General features: G+C 42.6%; 2 protein-coding genes and 1 long non-coding RNA gene across 14 annotated transcripts in view; 1 reads left to right on the forward strand and 2 right to left on the reverse strand.

Moving 5' to 3' along the window:
• Atf7ip2 (activating transcription factor 7 interacting protein 2) overlaps positions 1-5314 on the reverse strand; it is a 42813-nt gene extending 37499 nt beyond the window's left edge. For 4 of the 12 annotated variants that reach the window (NM_001017471.1, NM_001438432.1, NM_001438433.1 and 1 more), the window contains exon 1: positions 5248-5314. The gene's annotated coding sequence lies outside the window, so the exon portion shown is untranslated. Of the gene's footprint in view, positions 1-4939; positions 5074-5247 lie in introns of those variants that run through there. The other 8 variants (XM_087573552.1, XM_087573549.1, XM_087573553.1 and 5 more) reach the window with 5 other exon arrangements.
• Positions 5053-6128, forward strand: LOC134480748 (uncharacterized). Its single transcript, XR_015631420.1, has 2 exons — positions 5053-5444; positions 5595-6128. It is a non-coding gene; the product is annotated as an uncharacterized LOC134480748 (long non-coding RNA).
• An 8951-nt stretch (positions 6129-15079) lies between these two features.
• On the reverse strand, positions 15080-19197 carry Rpl39l1 (ribosomal protein L39 like 1). Its single transcript, NM_001195471.1, has 3 exons — positions 19150-19197; positions 18960-19042; positions 15080-15456 (listed from the first exon to the last, which is right to left on the reverse strand). The coding sequence occupies exon 3, from the start codon at positions 15425-15427 to the stop codon at positions 15272-15274; it is 156 nt and encodes a 51-aa protein (NP_001182400.1). The 5' UTR covers positions 15428-15456; positions 18960-19042; positions 19150-19197; the 3' UTR covers positions 15080-15271.
• Positions 19198-22682: the final 3485 nt, after the last annotated feature.

A 22682-nucleotide genomic window follows, 5' to 3' on the forward strand; every position in this document is an offset into this window, starting at 1 on the left:
ATTAAGACCTGCTGTGAAAGGAATAAGGGGAGTGTGCCCTCTTTCCGGACAAGACCCTATACAGCTAATCCTGCAACTTGTAAAAGAAACAGTCCTGATTCGGGGGTGGGGGGGGGCGTTGTTCCTAAAAGAAACAACAAACCAAATATTATGTACAGTAATGGAGCAATGATTCATCTCAAGCAGGCAGCTGAACTTGGTAGTTCTGGCCATGGGATTCTGTATTTAGAATCATGAAGGAAACAGGAGATAGGGGTAGAGGGTGGGAATCTTCCTCTGCTGCTAAGGAGAATCACTGAGGTCAGACATTTGGCAAAGGAGTCCCTACATGGAGGCCTTAAGGGGCCATTTCCTGCAGCTATGAAAGAAAACTCTGAATTGCACTGAGACTCCAGGATATTAAGGTGCTAAAGCCATGAGCTATCTGCCAAGGAAAGCTTCACAAAAGGAGTAGAACCTGCTCAACAGAGAGAAGTGTGTATGTAACTGAGACACCTTGCAAATAAATATCAAACACCAAACTGACCTAAAGTCTACATAATCTACTGACCTCATATACAACCATTCCCCTTATTTAAAAAAAAGAAAAAGATAAAGTGAACAATGCAATAATTTGACTTGGGTCCTTCCTAACTCAATCTTATCTATTGTTAGAGCCCTATGCAAGTTTTCTTTTTTCAGTCAGTTTTAATAATTTTTGTCTCTTTGGGAATTTTTCTGTTTCATATAACAGCACAGCATACAACTGTAGCTATTTCTTTGGAATATTTTTAAATTTTTTTTTTACTTTTACATATATGAGTGTTTTGCCAAATCTTTAGTGGCCTCCGTATTCTTTGGTGTCACAATCTGAGGAAATACTTTCACAGTAGGTTGTTTTCAAGCATGGAGCCTCTTCAACAGCATTCAAATTAAACTCTCTCCATTTAAACGCAATTTGTAAGGCATGTTGGAGTGGCCTTTGATGATTTAGCCATCTTTGAGTCATTTCTATAAGTAACCCTGAACCCATATTCCTGTAAGTAACCCCAATAAAACTCAGTGGTTCACCAAATTGGACCTTGGTGGTATTCATATTTTGGTCTGTGATGGGTTCCCTACCTGTGTTGAGTAGGCCTGAGTGTTTTGTCTCCCCAGGAAAGCTTTTGACATATATTATGTGGTAAATGTACATATATGGCCCAATGAAATTAATTTATTTAACTGTGCTATTCATGAACTTCTAGCTATCAATAAAGTAAAATGCCAAGATTCTAGATTTCTGTACCTATTTTAAATTTTATATTACAATTTAAATATTTTTATGTGTGTATCTGAGTATATATATATATATATATATATATATATATATATATATATATATGTATACTGTAAGGTCAGAAAGCTGTGTGACTTGGGGAGTCAGTTGGGAGCAAGAGTGAGGTCAAGACATCCAAACCCTGAAAATCTAATCCTGAGATTGGCAGAAATAGGACTGTTTCCTCCTTGCTCTGGGCCTGCATATCCCACCACATGTAAGTCTTACAACCCCACCTCTGCCACCCTTGAGGTAGTCCTGTAGCATAATTGCCAAATTACAAGTTAAACTTTCTCTCTCCCTATAAGGACATGACCATCCAGCAAGCATCCAGAATTACTCTTCATGCAAATGAAGCATTCCCAGCATTTCAGTCCCAGCCAATGATGTACACTCACCCTCAAGACGCCTACCCAATCCCAAGGTTTATATTGCCCTTATAGAGTAACACTGACAATCTGCTCTAACCTTCTGGCTCCTTCTTAGTCTCTGGCTCATTCTGTCTTCACCTATGTCTAACTTGTTCTTTCTTCAACCTGCTTCTGTAAAACTATCCTGGTAAAATTACCTCTTTTCTCTTTCTTTTTTTCTTGGTTTTTCTTATCAGAGTTGACCATATTCTGTCTCTGACTCATTCTGTCAAATCTTTCTCTGACTCATCACTATGTCTGCCACTCAATTAGACATCACTTTCAAACCTCGGCTGCTTCCTTCTACAAACTAAGTTTACCTTTATTGTTAGGGATTAAGAGTGTATACTAGGGGCTGGGGATTTAGCTCAGTGGTTAGAGTGCTTACCTAGGAAGCGCAAGGCCCTGGGTTCGGTCCCCAGCTCCGAAAAAAAAGAACCAAAAAAAAAAAAAAAAAAAAAAAGAGTGTATACTAAAAACTTGTATGTACTTCAGTCAGAGAGAGTAAAGGTGTGTGCTAAGGACTGAGCCACAGCACAACCAGAAATATTTTTTTTTCCAGTAAATAACACAATCTCAGGGTTCACATCGTGATCTAAAATCCTGCAATACAGAATGGCCTTGAATTCAGAGATCTGACATCCTCTACTTCCTAGGTGCTATGATTAAAGATAAATGTTATTACATCTGGTCAATAAATCTGGAATTTAAAGCACATCACAATTTTTCAGTTTCAATTTCAGCTCTATCTCTTCATTTTTCGTCCAGTTGGCCCTGTAGGTTTCACATCCATATCTTTCCTAATAAAGAGTTTGGGGTATATATAAGACTGTACCTCCAAAGAAAAGCTGATTTGCAATCACACTACTCAGGAAACAGAGGCAGGAGAGTAGCTACTTCTGAGTAGCATGGAGGAACTCAATTTGTTTTGTTCCTGTACCTTCTATTTTTGAGACAAGACTTCATGTATGCCAGACTACCCTAGAACTTGCAGCAGACCTGCTACAACTCCCTATTAAGCCCTGGTTTTACAGCATGAATCACCACTTATGGGGCATTGGGGTTTGGTTGTTTTCTTTTCTTTTTAAGACAGGGTCTCATTATGTATCCCCAGCTGGCCTGGAACTTGATATGTAGACTAGGCCTGTTAGGAACTCAAAGAGATCTGCCTGTATCTCCCAAGTGCTAGAATTAACAACAAAGGGCTCCCAATTAAATTTTTTTCTACCTTTGTATGATTAGAGCAAAAAGAAATGGAGTACTAGAACAGCAACTTTTACCATGGCTGTATCAATTTATCACAACAGTACTAAAGACAGTGCTGCCTCAGAGGTACATTAATGGATACTACATTTAGAAGTGAGTGCTCTATTCAGCTGGTGACTAGATTTAGAACCACAAACCTTACTCACACCTATAATTACACACAGTCAAAACTTAAAATCGTATCTAATCATCCTCCCCCCTCAAATTTGGTGGGAGTGTTTGTATATTGGGGATCGAATTCAGTTTCATTTATGCTAGGCTTCTACCCTACCACTAAGCTATGTCCTCAGCTTTTTCTATTGAGACAAGTCCTCACTATGATGCCCAAGTTGACCTTGAACAAACTCTGTAGTGTTCAGGTAGGTCTTTCAATTATGATCCTACCAGTTTACCCTGAAGTGGCTGGATAAAAACTCCTTAGCTCCTAAAAACTCATGGTTTTCTCTTTAGATACTGCATAAGTACAGAACGGCTTAACTATACTTATAAAGATGAGAAAAAACGATCCAATTTTTTTTTATGTGTGTTATAGGATAGGTCCTGGTTTATTTCTCAGAAAGTAAAAGACCTTGCCATGCAAGCCTGATCCCTAGAATTTAGAAGCAGCAAACCCAAAAGTCTCCCTCTGATCTCCACACATGAGGAGGGACATATATATGCCCACACAAACACAGTATTTTCGTTATTATCAGAGAACTACAGTATAGATGCATGCAGAGATGAAGGGGCTATTAACTTTACCAAATCTAAAACATTCGCAAGGAAATATAATGGAATTGAAGACTGACATCAAGTACAGGGTAAATAAAGTAAGCCAAAATATCCAAGAGTTACCTAAAGTGCATTAGTTGTTAAATATATTTTAAAAATGCACTGCTTACATATTTCTGCTGAGGTAGGAGTTAATCTTTGAATATAGCTATCTAGATCTGTACTGTTCGGGAGACAAACTTAAGGTTAGATTCATCTTTTTAAAAAAATATTGAGCGATGAAAAAAGATAAAAGGCAACAGTCACAAGACTTAAATTCAATGCATGCAATTAATCTTCCAGCTCATTGCTTTTCACGTTTGATTGATTGATTGCCTCTGCTTTCCAAGTGCTGGGATTTTAAATTGTGTCTGATGGAAGTCAGTTTTTTAAGCAGAGACTTTTGTTGTTTCCTTGGTTGAGACACATTCTTTAACTTGTTTGCCAAAATTGGAAAAAGATAAGACGAATAAGAAATTGCTTTTTTCCCCCCCTGTTTTTAGACACCTTAAAAATCAACCTCTACCTGAAAGGAGTTCAGCATCAATTCCCTATGTCCCATTATAGTGGGCTACAGAACTATAGTTATAGCACCTAGTGAATGTACTAATAAAAACAAAAACTTTGCTAGAAATATACTGGGTAAACTGGTTAGTGGTGTTTGCTGCATGCTCTCCCAGGAACTACAGGTGAACTGATGAGGTGCAGCCCATTCCCATTGTCTGTGTCAGGTGGGCAGGTACAGTGATGGGGTCACTGTAGACCAGCCATAAATTTCTATACCATGTGTCTATGACCATAACGCTATGCGAACTGCCTGACAGCATGACTGCTGTCTGTCCGCTTCTGTAAACGATGCTTGCTTGCTCCCTGCCAACGCCCATAGCTGCCTTTCTGAGCTCCTTTTTGCCTTTAAAACCTTAAAACAAACTGATGGTCTGGTTGCTCCTCCGCTCCTCTTCCTGGGGTAGTCCTAGGGGTGGTGAATAAAAGTTCCACAAAATGGGACTAATTCAGACTTGATGAGGTGGGGGCGGCGTGTCTTTCATCAGGTACTCCAGAAGGCCACCTACCAAGCTCCGGGAGCCAGTCTTTATTAGCAAACTGGTCCAAACGTTCTACTCTCCCTCTGTCTGTCTGCCTAACACAACTCAGGACCGTAAGCTGCATTTTTTTTCCCCCAGAGCAAAACGACCCCATCACGGTACCTGCTCACCTGACACAGACAAAGGGAATGGGCTGCACCTCATCAGTTCACCTGTAGTACCTGGGAGAGCACGCGCAAAAAGCACTAGCCAGTTCCCCACCCCCACCCGCATCCTCTGCCTCAGGATGAGGCCCGCCTACGCTTCCGGCTTCCCCGCCCCCGGCTACCTCTGCGCTCCACAAGGCCAGTACCCTCCAGGTCCGGCTGGGCACCTGGGTGCACACCTCAACCGGTCTCCGCGGGCCGAGCGCCGCCAAGAAGCCGGCCGCTACGCCAACTGCCTCTGAGCCATCCTGGGCCGGCCGCCCCCAACGTACCTAGAGCGCCGCCGGTCCTCAGAAGCCCTCAGCGAGAGCTGAGACCCCAGACAAAATGACCCCCGGTTGGGCCGGAGATAGACTAAATCTCCCTCCCTCCGCCCTCGGGCCGCCTGCCAGCCAATGACAGCGCGAATATAAGAGAGCCCAGCCAATCACAGCGGTGCTGGGCGGGGAGCAGCGCGGCTGAGGGAAAGGTAAACTGACTGAAGGAGCGCCTCCTTCGCCTGACCGGAGCTTCTGGCAGCGCACTCAGCGGGGCCTGTGAGGCAAGCGGGCGAGGGAAGCGTGGCGCGAAGATTTCAATGGTGTTTGGGAAATTATTACTAATGAAACCTTTTCCACAGAAACAAGCCTCGGAGGAAAAGGGTTGTGGATTCCAACTGTGACAATTCCGCTGGCTTGGAACCCCGGGATGGCGATTGGCCAGTGACCTGTGAATTCCAGGTACCACAGGGGACTCAAGACTGCTGCTTCAGGGAGCCTTCACTGACATTCTGTGGAGCCTTTATATCCATAGCTCAGTTCAGAGAAGGAACTAAGGAACCATAAAGAACACTGTTTCTCATCAGAGCCAGATGTTCAGTGGAGACAGAAAGTTTCATAGCCAAATTGGGGCTGTTTGCAAAATGTCCTTGACTGGCTAAGCTGCATTGCTGAGGTGCGGGAGGAATCAGTTTACCTGGTGTGACAGTATTCTTTCACACACAACCCAACGCAGGACATATGGGAAAGTCCATTATTTACATGCTATGCCTAGATGGTCCACTTCCTTAATCTCAGCAAGTGGGAGGCAGGGAATGGCTGATCTGGGAAGGTTGCAGGCCACTCTAGGTGAACTCCAGGCCCACAAATCTCAAAATAAATGAATAAAAATGTCATTACCCTTGTGGTTTGCTCTGGAGTTATCTGTATTTTGATGCTAATTCCACTGCCTCAAGGACTTTTGCCTAGTCACATACTCAGGACTCACATGACTTCACCAGAAACTTCTCCCCATTTAATTGTAAAATACAGGTGAGGGCAGGTACAGGATTGGAGGAGGCCTGTCATTGGATGAAAAGGAAGGATGGACGATGGCCGGGAGAAAAGTTTGAAGGAAGAGGAGGCGACTGGAAGGGAAAGAGGGAGAGACAGAAGGGACAGGGAGAGTAGCCCATAGACAACATGGAAGGTGATGTTAAGATTCTACTCTGTGTATTTGATGTTCTTAAAGGGATGGATGTGTACTGGGCTTTGTATGTTTAGGTGGGCAATTATATCTTATCAATTGGGTCAAAGGTTATTGTGTTGTATGTTCTTTCATGTGTAGATTTAAGTGTAAGGGAGTGTGGGGCGGCTGGTCTGGATCACCACGGAGTTGAGATGTGTGTTTCTGGCATGGAAACCTGCCTTGGGAACTAGATAGGTAGAGAGAGAGAGAGAGAGAGAGAGAGAGAGAGAGAGAGAGAGAGAGAGAGAGAGAGAGAGAGGCCTTCAGCAGTGTGATATGGGATGGAGCAAAGTGGGTGAGACACTTTGCTGACTGAGAATTAAGATATCCAGCAGATATCTTGGGGCACCACAGTGTCCGACCTAGTGGGGGATAAAACACAGCATTTTAATTTTTTTAAATTATTTTTACAACACACATTGCAGTGACATATGTCCTTGTGATGGTTTGTATATGCTCAGTGCATAGAGTGGCACTGTTAGATGTGGCCCTGTTGGAGTAGGAGTGTCACTGTGGGTGTAGGCTTTAAGTTCCTCCTCCTAGCTGCCTGGAAGCCAGTATTCTGCTAGCAGCCTTCAGATGAAGATGTAGAACTCTCCCAGCTCTGCCTGCACCATGCCTGCCTGAATGTTGCCATGCTCCTGCTTTGAGAATAATGGACTGAACCTCCGAAACTGTAAGCCAGCCCCAGTTAAATGTTGTCCTTTATAAGAGTTGCCTTGGTCATGGTGTCTGTTCACACCAGTAAAACTCTTAAGACAGAAGTTGGTACTAGGGACTTCAGTATTGCTGTGATAAGCCTGACCATGCTTTTGTTTGGAAGAATGTGGATTTGGGGATTTTGGAGTTAGAAAGCAGTGGAATGCTTTAAGTGGGGCTTAATGGTCTATCCTAGTAGGAATATAGAAGACTTTGTTGCAGAGATTGATTTGAACTTTGCAGACCTGGCCCAAGAGGGTTCAGTTGAGAATTTCAGTATGTGGCCTAGAGACTGTTTATGTGGAATTTTGGTGAAGAATGTGTCTGCTTTTTGCCCTTGTATGAAGAATCTAGCTGAGGCTAAGATAAGAGATTTATACTAATTACACTGACAAAGGAAGTCTCAAAAAAAAAAAAAAGGCTTAGCAGAGACTTTGTTCTCTGGTTAAGTCTCATGAAGAACATTTTGAATAAGCATAGCAAGCTTAGAAAGGAAAAATATAAAATGTATGGTTTGAGTATTAAAAAGACACCAGGAAGTGAAATGGAGCTGAATCCTGTGTTCAAAGATATTAAATTGAAATAAGGGAGTGGTAGCATTAGGGCAGATTCCACCCAGCTAAATTCAGGTCCCTGCTTGGTTAGGGTCAAGAAACTTAAGCTTTTCTAGGTAAAGAAAAGCTTAAGTCCAGCTTGTTGGACCACACCTTAATCCCAGTGTTTAGGAGACAGGCATGCAGATCTCTGAGTTCAAAGTCAGTCCACAGAGCAAGTTCAGGACAGCCAAGCTTAGGCAGTGAAGGAGTTAGAAAACAGAAAGCTGGTGATACTGTAATAGAATAAGGAAGTGGGGTGGGGACCATGTTCCAGCCCCAGCAAGCAGCAAAACTTGGCAGCTTTGGCCACATGGCTCTGGATTTAGAGTTCAGAATAGAAGGGACTACTGGGACAATTAATGCTGGTTAACTGGAGTTAAGAAATTAGTGGTGAGGGCTGGAGAGATGGCTCAGTGGTTAAGAGCACCCAACTGCTCTTCCAGAGGTCATGAGTTCAATTCCCAGCAACCACATGGTGGCTCACAACCATCTGTAAAGAGATCCGATGCCCTCTTCTGGTGTATCTGAAGACAGCTGCAGTGTACTTATGTATAATAAATGAATAAATCAAAAAAAAAAAAAAGAAATTAGTGGTGATTAAGAAGAGACCAGCATCACTGAGGTGAACGTGAAAGATCCCCGTTCGATGTTAGTATAGCTATTTCTTAAGAATAAGAATCCTTTAAGCTGGCCCTTGCTTATCCCCTAGACATTAGACAATAGACCAGAAAGTACAGAAAGCACATTCTCACCCACTCTCTAGGAAGCTGCCGGACCATAAGAACAGATGGTATAGATCATATTTACTGCAGGGCAATTACAAGGCAGGAAACATCTCCGGGAAGCTGACTGACCACTATAGATTGTGCCCCAGGACGGGGCACCTCTTGTCTTTACATCAAGACTGGGTCCCATGTGTTGGTGGGGTGGTGGGTGTTCTCAGGACTGGAGCGAGAGTCTCCTCTATCTGAGGGTCTTTCAAACTCTTCTGGGAAGTGTCTTCTATGAAGACAAAGAAGCTGTGTTCCGTTGAGCCAAGCTTGTACCTTGTGCTGCAGCTGTACTTGGTAATGTGTAAGAGTCACCCAGATAGTACTGGTTTTGAAGCACGAAGGGCACCTAAGACCTGACACTGTGAAAAGCCATGGAAGGCCATCGGTGAAGGTGCAGCCTCAGTTGTACTTGACAGCATGAAGGAGCATGCAAAGGATTTGAGGCTTGGCACCATGAAGAGAGTCTATGAGAGGCTATTGGTGAAGCCTGGTTGCAGTTGAAGACCCCAGTGTATTGGAGATGCCAGCACCATAGGATGATCACCAAGAGCAGCAGCAGCAGTGGAGTGGATCAACCTGAGCTTAGAGTGCTGCAGAGGGCAGAGCTGGAGAAGGACACCAGCCCTTTGGAGGAGCCCAGAAGATCATGTGTGGATCACAGACATTGAAACAAGAAGCTATAACATTGATCCCAAGATGTTCAAGATGCCAGAGCTATAGGCCATCTGCTGAGGAAAGCTGCTAACCAACCTGGGGGAAAGAAGTTTGTTGCAGTTAACAAAGATGAGAAAGGAGCTGGAGACATGAAGACTTCCTTGACAGGAGCTGGAGACATGAAGACTTCCTTGACAGGAGCTGGAGACATGAAGACTTCCTTGACATCAGACGTGGAGGTGCAGAGTTTGCACTTTGCCCAGCTGGTTCCTGTCTTGCTTTGGGGATTACAGTTAAGTGATCAGATGAACTTTGAATTTTGCACTTTTAACATTGTTGAGATTGCCATAGACTGTGGGGACCTTTGAAGTTGGACTAAATGTATTTTGCATTATGCTATGTTTAGGTATGACCTCCATAAACTCACATATGTTTGAACAGGCATATGGGAGCCAGGGAGTGGAATGTGATGGTTTATATATAGTCAGCCGAGGGAGTGACACTAGTAGAAGGTGTGGCCCTGTTGGAGTAGGTGTGTCACTGTGGGTGTGGGCTTTAAGTCCCTCCTCCTAGCTGCCTGGAAGCCAGTATTCTAGCATCTTCAGATGAAGATGTAGAGCTCTCAGGTCCTCCTGCACCATGCCTGCCTGGACGCTGCCATGCTCCTGCCTTGAGGATAATGGACTGGACCTCTGAACCTGTAAGCCAGCCCCAATTAAATGCTGTCTTTTATAAGACTTGCATTGATCTTTGTGTCTGTTCACAGAAGTAAAACCCTAACTAAGACAATCCTCATTACTGAATTTTCGGGTGTCAGCTGCTTAAAGTCTTCTATGCCACGTGGCCCTGTGGGCAGAAGAGATGGTTCAGTGTTTTAGAACACTTGTCCTCATGCAGAGAATTCAGTTTCCAGCACTCCACATCAGGCAGTTCACAACTGCCTGTAATTTCAATTCCAGGGGATCCAAAACCCTCTGGCTTCTGAGGAAACTTGTATGCATTTGATACAAATAAATTCATGAAAGGACACTCCCATTTATAAAAAAAAATTTAAAAACATGGTCTTGTTATCTAGAACCAAGGTTCACTGTATGTGTGTGCTACATGCCAGATTTGGCTACTCATCCTCAGGAAGCCAACTAAGGGAGCCAAATACATTTAGAAAAGAAGAAAATATTTATTCAATATGGTCACAGTGGGAAGAGGGACAAAGAGATCCCTAGACTCCCCTAGGTCAGTCTTCAGGGTATAATGGGGATGCAGCTGTGTTAGCTCAGTTTGTTCTGTGGAGCAGGCAAGAAATTGACTGACTGGGAGAAACTCTCAACCAATATATGAGAAAGCCATAAGGCTGCAAGTCAGAAAGTTGCAGGAGACAGGCTCCTAGACTGAGTCAGATTTAGTGAAGCCTGATGCTTAATAATATCTTCTTGGGGAAGACTGCCCTTATGGCCTGCTGCCCTGCAGTTGTGTAACAGTTTTTTCCAAGACTGAAACATTCCGTTATGTTGAGAAGCTTATCAAACAGAAGTTAAGCAAATCAAAATAGTTTCAGGAAGTCCCTGAAACTGACTAGATTTACTAGGCCCCTCCCTGCTAAAATAAGCATTAAAAGTTGAGGGTCCCTCTGAGACTAGCTGAACAGACCTTTAAAGAAGACTCAAAAAGCTGTTTCTAATATCCCCAACATAACTGATTCCCAATAAAAGTTCTATTGCTTTTCCAGAGGACCTGAGTTCAATTCTCAATATATGTTACTGGCTTACAATCTATAATGAATTCAACATTAAATGACATAACACGAATAAAATGGGGTGGTTTAAGTATGAATGACCCTTGTGGGCACATTTAGTTAAATGCTTAGTCACCAGGGAGTGGAACTCTTTGATAGCATTAAAAAGATCAGGAGGTATGACCTTGTTGAAGGAAGCATATCACTGGAGGTACACTTTGGGGTTTCAAACACCCATGCCAGACCCAGGTTCTCTGTCTGCCTATAAAGCTCTCAGCTACTGCCCTAGCAATATGCCTATCTTCTTTCTGACATTGTGCTCATAGACTAACTCTCTGAAACTCTAAACAAGGCCCCAGTTAAATGGCTCCATGCTGGGTGTGGTGATGCATACCTTTAGTCCCAGCCACTTGGGAGGCAGAGGCAGGCAGATCTCTGCAAGTTTGAGGCCAGCCTGGTCTACAAAGTGAGCCCAGGGCAGCTAGGGCAACTACACAGAGAAACCTTGTCTTGAGAAACATAACCAAAAAAGCTTCCTTTTCTAAGAGTTGCCTTGGTCATGGTGTCTGAAGGGATTGGTATCAGCCCAAGACACTTCAAGACAAAGGAGATTTATTTGCCCCAGGATGATAAAAGAAAGGGTATAAGAGACAAAGACAGGAGATAGAGGATGAGGGAGAGGGGGAAGGGATATCTATCCTGGTGAGGGGTTTGGGAAAGGCAACACAGGACTGCCTCTGGATAGAGTGAAGACAGATGTGGCCCATAGGCAGATGGTGGCTTATAAAGGTAAAGGGTGAACCCCTATGTTAGGATGAGGTGTTTAATTTTAATTGGGCATGTTATTTAAGTGAGCCAAAGGGGCCTTTTGCTCTTTTTTGTTTTGTTTGTGGAGCCGAGGACCTTATGCTTGCTAGGCAAGTGCTCTAGCACTGAGCTAAACCCCCAACCCCAAAGGGGGCAAAATTGCTGGACTTCAGTACTTTGATAACTAGACCTGAGTAATCAGTCTTAGGAGGGGGGAGAGGAGGAATGGACCAAATAAGGGAATCTAAGTGCAATCTGAGGGATTTTAACAAGGAAGAGGGAATGGGGGAGAAGGGCAAGACCTGCTGGGGCCATGTTTGCCGCGATTGGGCTGCCTAGAATTCCTTCTTCACAGCAATATGAAATGGAGTTTTGTTTTTTTTGTTATTTTTTTTGAGACTCAGTTACGTCATATTTATCTGGAAGCCATCTTATGTATAAGAGGTTGTTTTACTGAGAACAGACACATGGTGACTTTTTTTCTGGAAGCAGCCTAGAAAAGGGGCATGTGAGGTTTTGCTAGAGCAGATACTTGAGAACACAGTTGGAAGGGGTATAAATATCACCCAGCAGAGAGTGGACGATGCTATGTGGTATTGGTTCACCTTTCTACTCTGCTGCTCATCATTTGTTGTATGCAGAACTTCTCATATTTTGGCAGCCTCTTGTGGCTTCCATGGACTCGGGCTAATCTGTAGAACCTTGGGGTTTCTTCTTGATCAAACTGCTGTTGCCGATTCATAAACGGTTCTTGTGAGTGGATCAAGCTGCTGCTGCTAAATCTCATGAACTGAACTACTGACACCACAGATTGGATTTGCTATTTCTAAACAGGTCCACATCCTTCTTTGCCCTATTAACCTTCCCTTTCCACTCTGGTGGGTGGTACGCTAAAAGGGAGGTTAAAGCATTTAAGTACACTTATTAAACTAAGGTTTTAAAAATATAAGCCTACAGAACAGAACAATACCGAAGATAAAGTATGATTATGATTTTGTGTTCCAGCACCGTTACTGGCTTACAATGGTCTGTGTGAATAATATATTAAATGATTATTATGATTAATATAAAGCATGATTATTATGGTTATTTTAACAAGATTATGGTTCCAGGTATTACTATGAATCAGTATTATGTAGACTATCTCTGGTCATCCATCTCTTCTGATTCAAGGAGATATCCTCATTAATGTGGGTAAATCTCAACTAATTAACTCAAGGCCTTAATAACAGAAAGAGATTTGCCAGATTACCAGGACTTCTACCTCCACATTTTGCTGAGTTTCCAGGTTGCTAGGCTGTCTTTCTCTGCCTCCCAAGCACTGGAAATAAAGATGTACAGTCCTTTGCCTGGCTCACAGCATCAATTTGTTTCAATTTGTAGATTTCTCTCAACATTTTAAATTTGACAGTCCTCCCACAGCTACATGAGCTAATATTTGTAAATCTCTTTTATATGTACATGTATTTACTATACTAGTGTATATAAATGTCCTATTGGTTCTGTTTCTGTGGGGAATTTTACTTTTGTGTGGTGGTAGGATAAGGTGGGTATATGTGTCATGATACGTGTTCAGAAGTCAGAGAATTTTGTGGAATAAATTCTACATATCAAATTCAGGTTACCAGGCTTTTGAAGTGCGTACGGTTACTCACTGAACTATGTCACTAATACTTTCTGGGGGAATATCCTGATAGAATTCTAAAACTCTAAATGTAAATAAAACTGTCATTTTATGACTATTGGAGATAGAGGGATAGAAATGATCAGAACCCTTGCAGGATATCTGGAAATATAAAGCTTTATACTATCTTGCCACAATGGATCACTGGAATGTAGTGTAATGATTTGTTTTTTACTATACTATATTGTATGTCCTCCAGGAATGACACGGCTGTGGCCCTGAAGAAAATCTGCACAAGATCAGACCTGCTAATATTACATCATTTAGTGGGGTTAAGTTCCTAAGGTCATACTCCTCCACATAGGTACAGTTAACAGTTGCTAGGGAAGAGGGATTCATGAGGTTGCTCCCTTCTCTGAAGAGAAATGGCAGTTAATTTAACAGTTGTGGGAGTGGGAGCAGGGAGAACTTACCAGGCTCTACTCCACTCTAAGGATCTTTTAACAGTTAACAGTTGCCAGGAGAGTTGTTTTTCTTTAGTGATATAGATGCCCAAAAGTCACATATACTTCTGTAAGTAACTCCAATTGAACTGATTTATTCACCAAGTGGCAGCTGGGTGAAAGTGTTTGTTTTCATTGTTGGTGCCATAAGTGGAGTGAATCAATAGACTTTTGTTTACATCTCTTCAGAAAAAGCACATAACACATTACACCAAAGGACATACTTTAGAAAGCACTGACAGGAAGGCAAAAAAAGTTAGTGAGGATTTCTATGTAAGGTAAGGAACACTACAGAGCTTTGGCAAATAAAGTTTTGTTATAACAGAGCATGCATCTTAACTGATCATACATGTTAGATCAGGATTGATGGATGCAACGTGGAAATAAAAGCAAACATCCCCAAAAGCAGAATTTTAATCAGAACTGAAGAGCTGCAGTCACTCAATGGGAGAAGAGGGATCTTGTGGTTTTGTAGTGTACTAGGTCTCTAAACTATAGTTCCGTCATGTTGTCAAAGCATTCTTTAGAAAACATTTTAAGTGCTAAAGTTATCTTGATTAAACTGGTCACTGGTCACAACCACCAGTTATAAATTTCTATACAATGTGTCCCTGACCTCAAGGTTATTCCTTAAGCCTGATGCTTAACGGCTACCTCCCCACTTGGATCCCTCAGGCACAGTAATTAAAACTTAAAACAGAGCCTTGGCTCTCACAAAAAAAAAAAAAAAAAAAAAAAAAAAAAAAAGGATTAAAGAGCAGCAGAAGTTAGAAAAGTGCTATGAGACTTGATGTCACTTCTTTTGGAGACCGTCTTCATTATAGCCCTGTTTGTAGGCCAGGCTATCCTTAAAGTCACTGAGATACATCTGCCTCTGCCTCCTGAGGCAATAGCCACTTTTTAGCATCTGTTAAATAAGACACAGATCAAGGACCAGAGAGCAATTATTGATTGAAAAAGGAATAATCTCATTTCAGTAGTCACATGAAATGATAGAGAAAATGAGTCTTGACAAATCAGTTTCTTTTTACTTCTGTCACTCAGGTTTGGAGTCTTCCAAGCATTCTGAAGGCTGAGGAAGGAGGATCATGAGTTTGGACAATCTGGACATATCTCAACCCCAAACTACCCCAACAAGATCCAGGCTATAATATAACTCATTGGTAGAATACTTGAATATTATGCACATGTTCCTGAACCACAAAACAAATAAGTTGTAACACACAAGTGATTTTCTTCTAAACAAAAGGTTTCCCATATTTATTATTCAACTACTGAATGAACCCACAAGAGCACAGAAAGAAAGAAAACATTCCTAATGAACATACTCAGCTGTCCAGACAATGGTAATGCTGTGATCCTGGTACAGTATGTTAATGATAACCCTCAGACAGCTTAGTAAGTACGTGTGGTGTGTGGTTCCTTATAGACCCAATTTGGTTCGTCTCCAGTGTCTCCGCTTGGAGTTGTACATGATTTTATTGCCGGTTTTCATCTGAATCCATTGTGGAATCGGACGATTTTGCTTTTGTTTCTTAGCCAGGAAGCGCTTGATTCTGAAGGTCTTGTGAGAAGCCATGGCGAAGAACAAAGTCAGACAGGCACACACTGTGTAAAAGAGATGGGCAAGAACTTAGTCATTAAAACAATGAAAGAGACAATCAAAAGAACAAGTGAAGCACCCAGAACACTTGATCCAGAAATGGTGGTCACACACCAAAAACTCCACTAAGAATCCAATAATGAACACACAGTCCTCAAGGTTGTCCTGTGCAATATGAGACCCAGCCTAAAAAAAAAACCAGAAACAGGGAGTAGGGAGGAAAAGAAGTTTCTCAATTAGTCAATTCAGTCAGGCAAAGATTTTGATAATCAGAAAAAGGTTTGTACTAAGTAATTAATTTTCTTCATGAATTAAGGAATTTGCAGAAATGTATATCTAAGAATGACCTAGGAAATTTGTCCTATGCTTTGTAAGTTAAAGAATTTTAAACCTGCATGTGTATGTATAAATGGAGAGATGGCTCAGTGGTTAAGAGCACCGACTGCTCTTCCAGAGGTCCTGAGTTCAAATCCCAGCAACCACATGGTGGCTCACAACCACCTGTAATGGGGTTGGGTGTGTCTGAAGACAGCTACAGTGTGCTTATATATATTAAGTAAATAAATAAATAAAATAAATAAATCTTTAAAAAAATCTTTGAGTGCTAAAATGATCAACTATTTTTTTAACTTTACTATACCAAATTTAGTTTTAAAACTGTCAAACAAACCACCTAATTTTGATAAATGCAATGATTCATTTTTATTTGAGTAATTCAAGTGTGCTACAAAACAAAAAGATGAGCCAGGCGTGATAGTCTATGATTAATACCAGTATTCAGTAAGCCAGTAAAGATCTCTACTGAGTTCAAGACCAACCTGATTTATCTACATAGCAAGATTCCAGCCATCTTGCCAGTGACGGCTATAAAGTTAGAGCCTGTCTTGGGAGGAAAAAAAGGATCATTTTTCTTTTGTTATCAAAATAATAATTTGATGGTGTATAGTTGAAAAATAGAGACAGGGGGTTGAGGATTTGGCCCAGTGGTGGAATGCTTGCCTAGCAAGCACAAGGCCCTGGGTTCGGTTCCCAGCTCCAAATTAAAAAAAGGGGGGGGGGGGGGGGGAGGAAAAATAGAGACAGAGAAGGCTGGAGTTAAAAAGTACTTGTTCTTCCAGAAGACCCCAGTTCAGTTCCCAGCACCCACATGGCAGCTGACAAACATCTGTAACTCCAGTTCCAAGTGATCTAACACTTCTTCTAACCTCTGTGGGACCAGGCACACAGGGCACATACATACATGCAAGCACTCATACACATTAAAATACATGTAAAACAAGAATTAAAGGAGACAGAGTGCTGAAATTCTCCTTTACCACAAAGGTACCTTCAAGTAAGTAACTTTCCCCACACTGAAATCAAGATCTATTTTCTCTTCTGAGATTTTATATTCATTGCCTAGCCTTTTCCAATGGAAAAGAAAAATGACTGATAGACTAAGCACGGGCTCCCCTAATGTGCCATTTGCGGTGGCTTCACTAAGACTTCACCCCACCCACCCTCACAGCCTCATATATTTGAATGTTTAGTCATCAGGGAGTAGCACTATTTTGAAAGCAATTAGGAGGGGTGGCCTCATTGAAGGAAGTGTGTCACTGTAGGTGAGCTTTGAATGTTCTAAGCCCACAGCAGACCCAGTGTCTGTCTCTGCTGACAGATTAAGTTGTAGCTCTTACTTAGCTACTCTTCTAGCACCTTCCTACATACCACCATGCTCCTGGTCATGGCGATAATGAACTAAGTCTCTGAAAATATATGCAAGCCCCCATTTTTATACTAGTTTGGGGATCTCTTCACATTTGTAAAGTCAGGAAGGTCAGGGACACAGGTCAGGATGAGCTATATAAGCCTTGGCATAGGGAAAAACTAATAGGATTAAATTAAGTGGAATTAAGAGCTTAGTTTGGCATATTAATATCTATATGTAATCATATAGCTCTTGGGAGGTAGAGGCCAGAGGATCAGTAAGTCTAGCTGTACAATATGAGTTTTTCTTTTCTCATACTCAAACAAGGAAGAATGGAATTAAATTTCACCTTTCATTGATCCCAGAGGTCTACCTATCCCTTGCCTTCTGATTGACAGGTGGGATTAAAGACACATGCTACCTGGCTTATGGGTATATTTTGAAACCAACATAAATTTATCACTGTAGCACTGTTATTGTTTAAATTGCTTGTGAGAGGGGGTTGGGGATTTAGCTCAGTGGTAGAGCGCTTGCCTAGGAAGCGCAAGGCCCTGGGTTCGGTCCCCAGCTCCGAAAAAAAGAACCAAAAAAAAAAATTGCTTGTGAGAGGGTCTAATGTAGCTGGTATGACCTCAAATTCTAAGTACGAAAGATGCCTTTAACTATGGATCCTCCTGTTTCCGTTTGTGTATAAGATGGTGACTTTCAGCCTGTCCCTTGCCTAGTGTGGCAGCTCCTTTGAACACAAAGATACCAACCACTGTAAGGCTCAAAGTGATAAAACTATAAAAGACAGCAGTACACGAAGACTATATGGACACAAAGCATAACAAAACTGTCTCAAAACAAAAGGCCCCACACTTACTGAACTTACCAACAAACGCAAGCCTTAGCACCTTCAACTGGACCCCATCTAAAAAGCCTGCCATGGTGACAGGACCACTGATGTGTCATCAGATCAGACAAGGCCTTCCTGCCCTGTGTACTAACCAACCAGGTCTGGCCCTCCATCTCACCTAAAAAGTCCCATGCCTCTGTGGCTTATTCTGTAAGCCTCCAGCAGTTCTCCAAATGTGTTCCTTAATATTTTACTTGACCAACTGCAATGACTCACTGCATGTTTATCAGCCATTGGAGTGATTCTACTATGTATCAAAAAGTATGAAAAGTTGTCATCTCAGCCTTCATTTTCTGTTTTACTTCAGTTCAGACTCCTGCTTGATTCCCAAATGCATGGTAATCACTCCTTTTTCTTGTATCACATCTCTCAAAACTGGTGATGACGACTAGTTAGGCTTTAACACACTTCGGAGGACACTGGACATGTGATCAACCTTGTATAAAACCAAGGAAAAACCAAGGACTGAAACTGAAGTACTCTTTAAATACTAGTCACAGGATCAGGACCTAAATCACAGGAAGACATGGCAACCTGAATTGTGTAGACGGTTCTAACTAAATATCTAAATCCTATTCCAAGTCCCACGTGTTAAAACTGTCAGAGATTGTCTAATACACAAGGGGCCATCGTTAGTTCCTTCTGTAAAATCAATCCGAATGGGGCTGCATGGCTGAGGATGTAGTTGGGGTGGTAGTTGTGTAGCGGACAGGAAATCTCCTCTACATAGTCAAAGTAGAAGTGGATCAAGAAAGAGGGCAAAATCATCACTGGAATTGTTTGTAAGGTAAATAAAAGGGCTGAGGAAGAGAGGTGGGAAGGGACCACAACCTGAACACAGGAGAAAAACCACTACAAAGACCTAAAACGAAATTACTGGGCTTTTTAAAAACAACTAATTGCCATATAGTGTTTCCTCTTACCTCCTCCCGGTGAGTCTAAGCCAGTGGATTAGAATAGCTTGGAAAGGCAGGACAGAGTTGAGTGCCTGACTCTGCCAGGTTCCCTAGAAGAAAAAAAACAAGAGTTTCCTTAGCAATGAGGCGCAGGCCTTGAGCCCCAAAGCTGAGGTGGTGGCCCTGGCCCAGGCCGAAATGCCGCCCGCTCACCCACCTGTGAGCGCTGCACAGCCGGAGCCCAGGACCACACACCAGGATAGCGGGACGGCCTGGCAGTTAAAAGAATGGCCGCCACCGGAAATCCGGTAAAGCCTCGTGGCTAAGTGGGTGTTGTAAGTACGCAGGCGCAGATTACGTAACGTCTGTAGGGCTAGCTTCCGGGTAAGAAGACTTCTGGGGCTGAGCCTTGGTGCCTTGAGCTTGTTAACCTTCCCAGGATGACCGTTAGAACTGTTAATGCTTTAGGAGCTTGGGATCCTGAAACTACCACATATTATTGTGCAGGACGGAAGTGCCTAATTCACTAGTATAGCAGGAATACTGCTCTCCACCCCCAAGACTCAAAATGTTTACTAGTTGTGGGTTATCTGCGGATAAAAGGGCTGCAGGCATGAAAGGAGATAGAAAATAACATGTTATGTGCCGTAGTGGCTCTTGTTCATAATCCTGATATATGAGAGGTAAAAGAGAAAAAAAGTCCAAGGTCACTCTTGGCCACACATAGCAAATGCCGAGTCAGCCTGGGCTACATAAGACCCTGCCTCAAAAAGCTAAACCACATGTTAAAGCCACGTGTACGATCCATGCCCGTAACTAAGGCCGGGAACGAAGATTGACAAAGCTGGTGAAGAGTCCAGCAAAGGCTTCTGACCTCAAACCCATACTTACAAATAACCACAAAAAGTGGCGTTCTGCCAAGAATCATAGGTTCTACAGTAGATTCAGTCCGTTGATTTGGGGGCTCTATGTAATGTAATATAGGCACTTTGTGCTAAGTTATAGCTCCTGTGTCCAGTGTCTCTGACTCACACCATGTTGTCTAAAGATAAACTGGACCCTATTAAAGGGAAAAATATCTCCATCTGACATGGAAGCTTCCCACACTCAACGGGACCTGATAGCACAGGTAGTTCCTGTCTGAAACCATGACTCAAAGGTAGATTTCAGCATAAGTGTTCCGTATCTGAGACTGGGGTAGAACAAAGCCAGTAGGTTTTCCACTGGATGCCATCCTGATAGTCATTTTTGCTTTCAAAGCCCACAGAGCCTCACCCAGCAGTGCCTCAGTGCACAATCCTCATTCTCTTGGACAGCTTGTCTATTAGAGAACAGTCTGCTTCTGTGAATTGGAATTATGCTCATGTTTCTTTGTCACATGATCTCAGGGTTTCTTGGTAGGTAATTTCCAGGGTGAGAATTGGTGGGATTTCAAGTTCTGAGCTTGGGTCCAGCTCAGTGATTGGAGGGTTTCTTTGGCAAGCTTGGGGATTAGTAGGATTTTGTTTCTTGGCCCTTGTACCTTGTATCAGGGTGATTTCCCCCCCCCCCCCTTTGGCCTTTTCCCACTATACTGCTCAGACCGATCGATCTAAGCCAATTTTTATTAATCTTTATTAGCTAGCTGGTGATTATGCTGGGTGTTCAGGATCCCAGTGTAACCCCAAGTCTTTCTCGGGGTTTAGCACAGAAATGCTTTAGTTAGCAAGAACAGTTAGCCAGAAGCAGAACGACAGAATCCACAAAGCAAGCTCATACATTTAGAGACTCTCCCATAACTATGGACTTTGATGGGTTAGACGTTTATTTTTGTTTCGGAGGGTGGTACTGTCTACCTGCACAGTTTCACAGCCTAAATGGTACTTCTATCATGGAGTCAGTTGTGCTAATGTATGGTGACCTACAAAGTTCAGGGCGCCTGTCACAGCTCCTTTTTGTACTAATGTACTTTCTAGCCTATTACCTTAGCCTGCATGGGGCTGGGGGAGGAGCTTAAAGTTCTACATCTTCTTCCAAGGGGAACAAGGAGAAGACTCTAAAAGCCCACCACCACAGTAACACACTTCCTCCAACAAGGCTTACCTAATAGTATCACTCCCTGTGGGCTAAGCATTCAAACACATGAGCCCATGGGGGCCAAACCTATTCAAACCACCACATCCACCCCAGTGGTCAACTATCTTGGGCAAGGGCATCTAGTTCACGATTAACTCAGTCTGCATTAACTCCAAGGTTTTTCTGGCCTTGTACTTCTTCTCCTGGTGTTAACTGTCCCCTTGAAACTAACAAGACTTTCCCCACTGCCCGGTGTTCTTTGTCTCCTAAAGGCAGCCCAGCAGTTTGATTATACAAATAAACTTTTCTTTCTACTCACAGAGTGGTTTGGTTCAGTGGTTTTACTGCACTCCTCTCTCAAAGGAAAGGCCGGTCAGTCCTAAACTCAGGTGTCCAGTGCTGCCAAGACAGGAGTCCATTGCATTTTAGAGATGTCTGGCCATACTGGTTATTGTTGTGCTTCATAGGCATCACAGCGGGTAGGAGTAGATATTTAACCACTGCTGTTCAGAAAAACAAACAGCAAAACATAATGCCTCACAGTGCAGAGTCCAGACCACTGTGGTCCATACCTTTAAATATTCCAGTCCTTGTCTTCCCCTTTTGTAACAGCTCTTAGACTGGAAAGGAGAGTTACCGAAGCACTGCCAAAAATAAAGGTTTGGTTTTTCTTAATTCTTTTAAGTTTAGTTTGAAGGGTCTTTTCCTGATAGTATCAAACTGTCCACACACACACACACACACACACACACACACACACACGCAGGCACGCAGGCACGCAGGCACGCACGCACACCATACATAATGTTTGGAAAATATAAACAATATGATCCCTTAAGTTTTTTTTTTAAGCATCCTTCATATTACTGTCCTCCTTTTCTTCTCTCTGTATTGACCTCCCCAACCCCAAGAGCGATGACAGCCCCCCGCCCACATTTGTTTCATTTTCCTCTTCATATCTCTGTGTTCTGCTCCTCCTGGTTTCAGCATCACTCTACATTCTATACTCACATCTGAGTTGGGAACCACGGAAGAGAGAACATTTATCATTTGTCTTTCTGCATCTGGGTTACTATAAGGGTTTTTTGGACACCTGGGTATCTTGGCAATCAGGAGTCAAGGAATACCACAAAGTCACACTATGTAACAAATCTCACACAGAGATTTACTGGGGAGAAACAGTGCAGCCACCTCTGAACAAGAGGGTTGGGCAAAAGAGAGTCTTTTTAGGGTTCTTGGTTCATCAATAGTGAGCTAGTGGAAAAGTACAGCATGGCTACTTTGGCCAACAAAGCTGAGTCACAGGGGAGGAAACCAGGGGCAGGGTATTTTTCCTTGACCCTGGTCCCTACAGTCACCTCACTCAATGTACTATTTTCTAGTTCCATGTAACTGCAGATATTATTTTCCTTTACAGCTGAGTGTATATGCACCACAGTTTCATCATCCTCTCATCAGCTGAAGGATAGGTAGATGTTGTGAAAAAATTTCCTCCGAGAGTGAAATATTCCATCATGCAGGGAATGTTCTTTAAGCCAGGAGGTAAACCAAAATAGCTTCAGGAAGTCCCTGAAACTGATCAGATTTTCTTGTTCCTCCCTCCCAGTAACATAAGTGGAGAATCCCTAGCAGACAAAGGAAAGCAAGGTGCAAAGACCCCTCTGAGGATAGCCTGGGAGAAACAGAAACTGGCCA

This window comes from Rattus norvegicus, chromosome 10, assembly GCF_021556685.1.
Source record: "Rattus norvegicus strain SHRSP/BbbUtx chromosome 10, alternate assembly SHRSP_T2T, whole genome shotgun sequence".
NCBI classification, from domain to species: Eukaryota; Metazoa; Chordata; class Mammalia; order Rodentia; family Muridae; genus Rattus; species Rattus norvegicus.

What these genes read in the sequence shown, in the direction of transcription:
- Rpl39l1 (NM_001195471.1), bottom strand. Translation starts at nt 15,427, where the DNA reads ATGGCTTCTCACAAGACCTTCAGAATCAAGCGCTTCCTGGCTAAGAAA.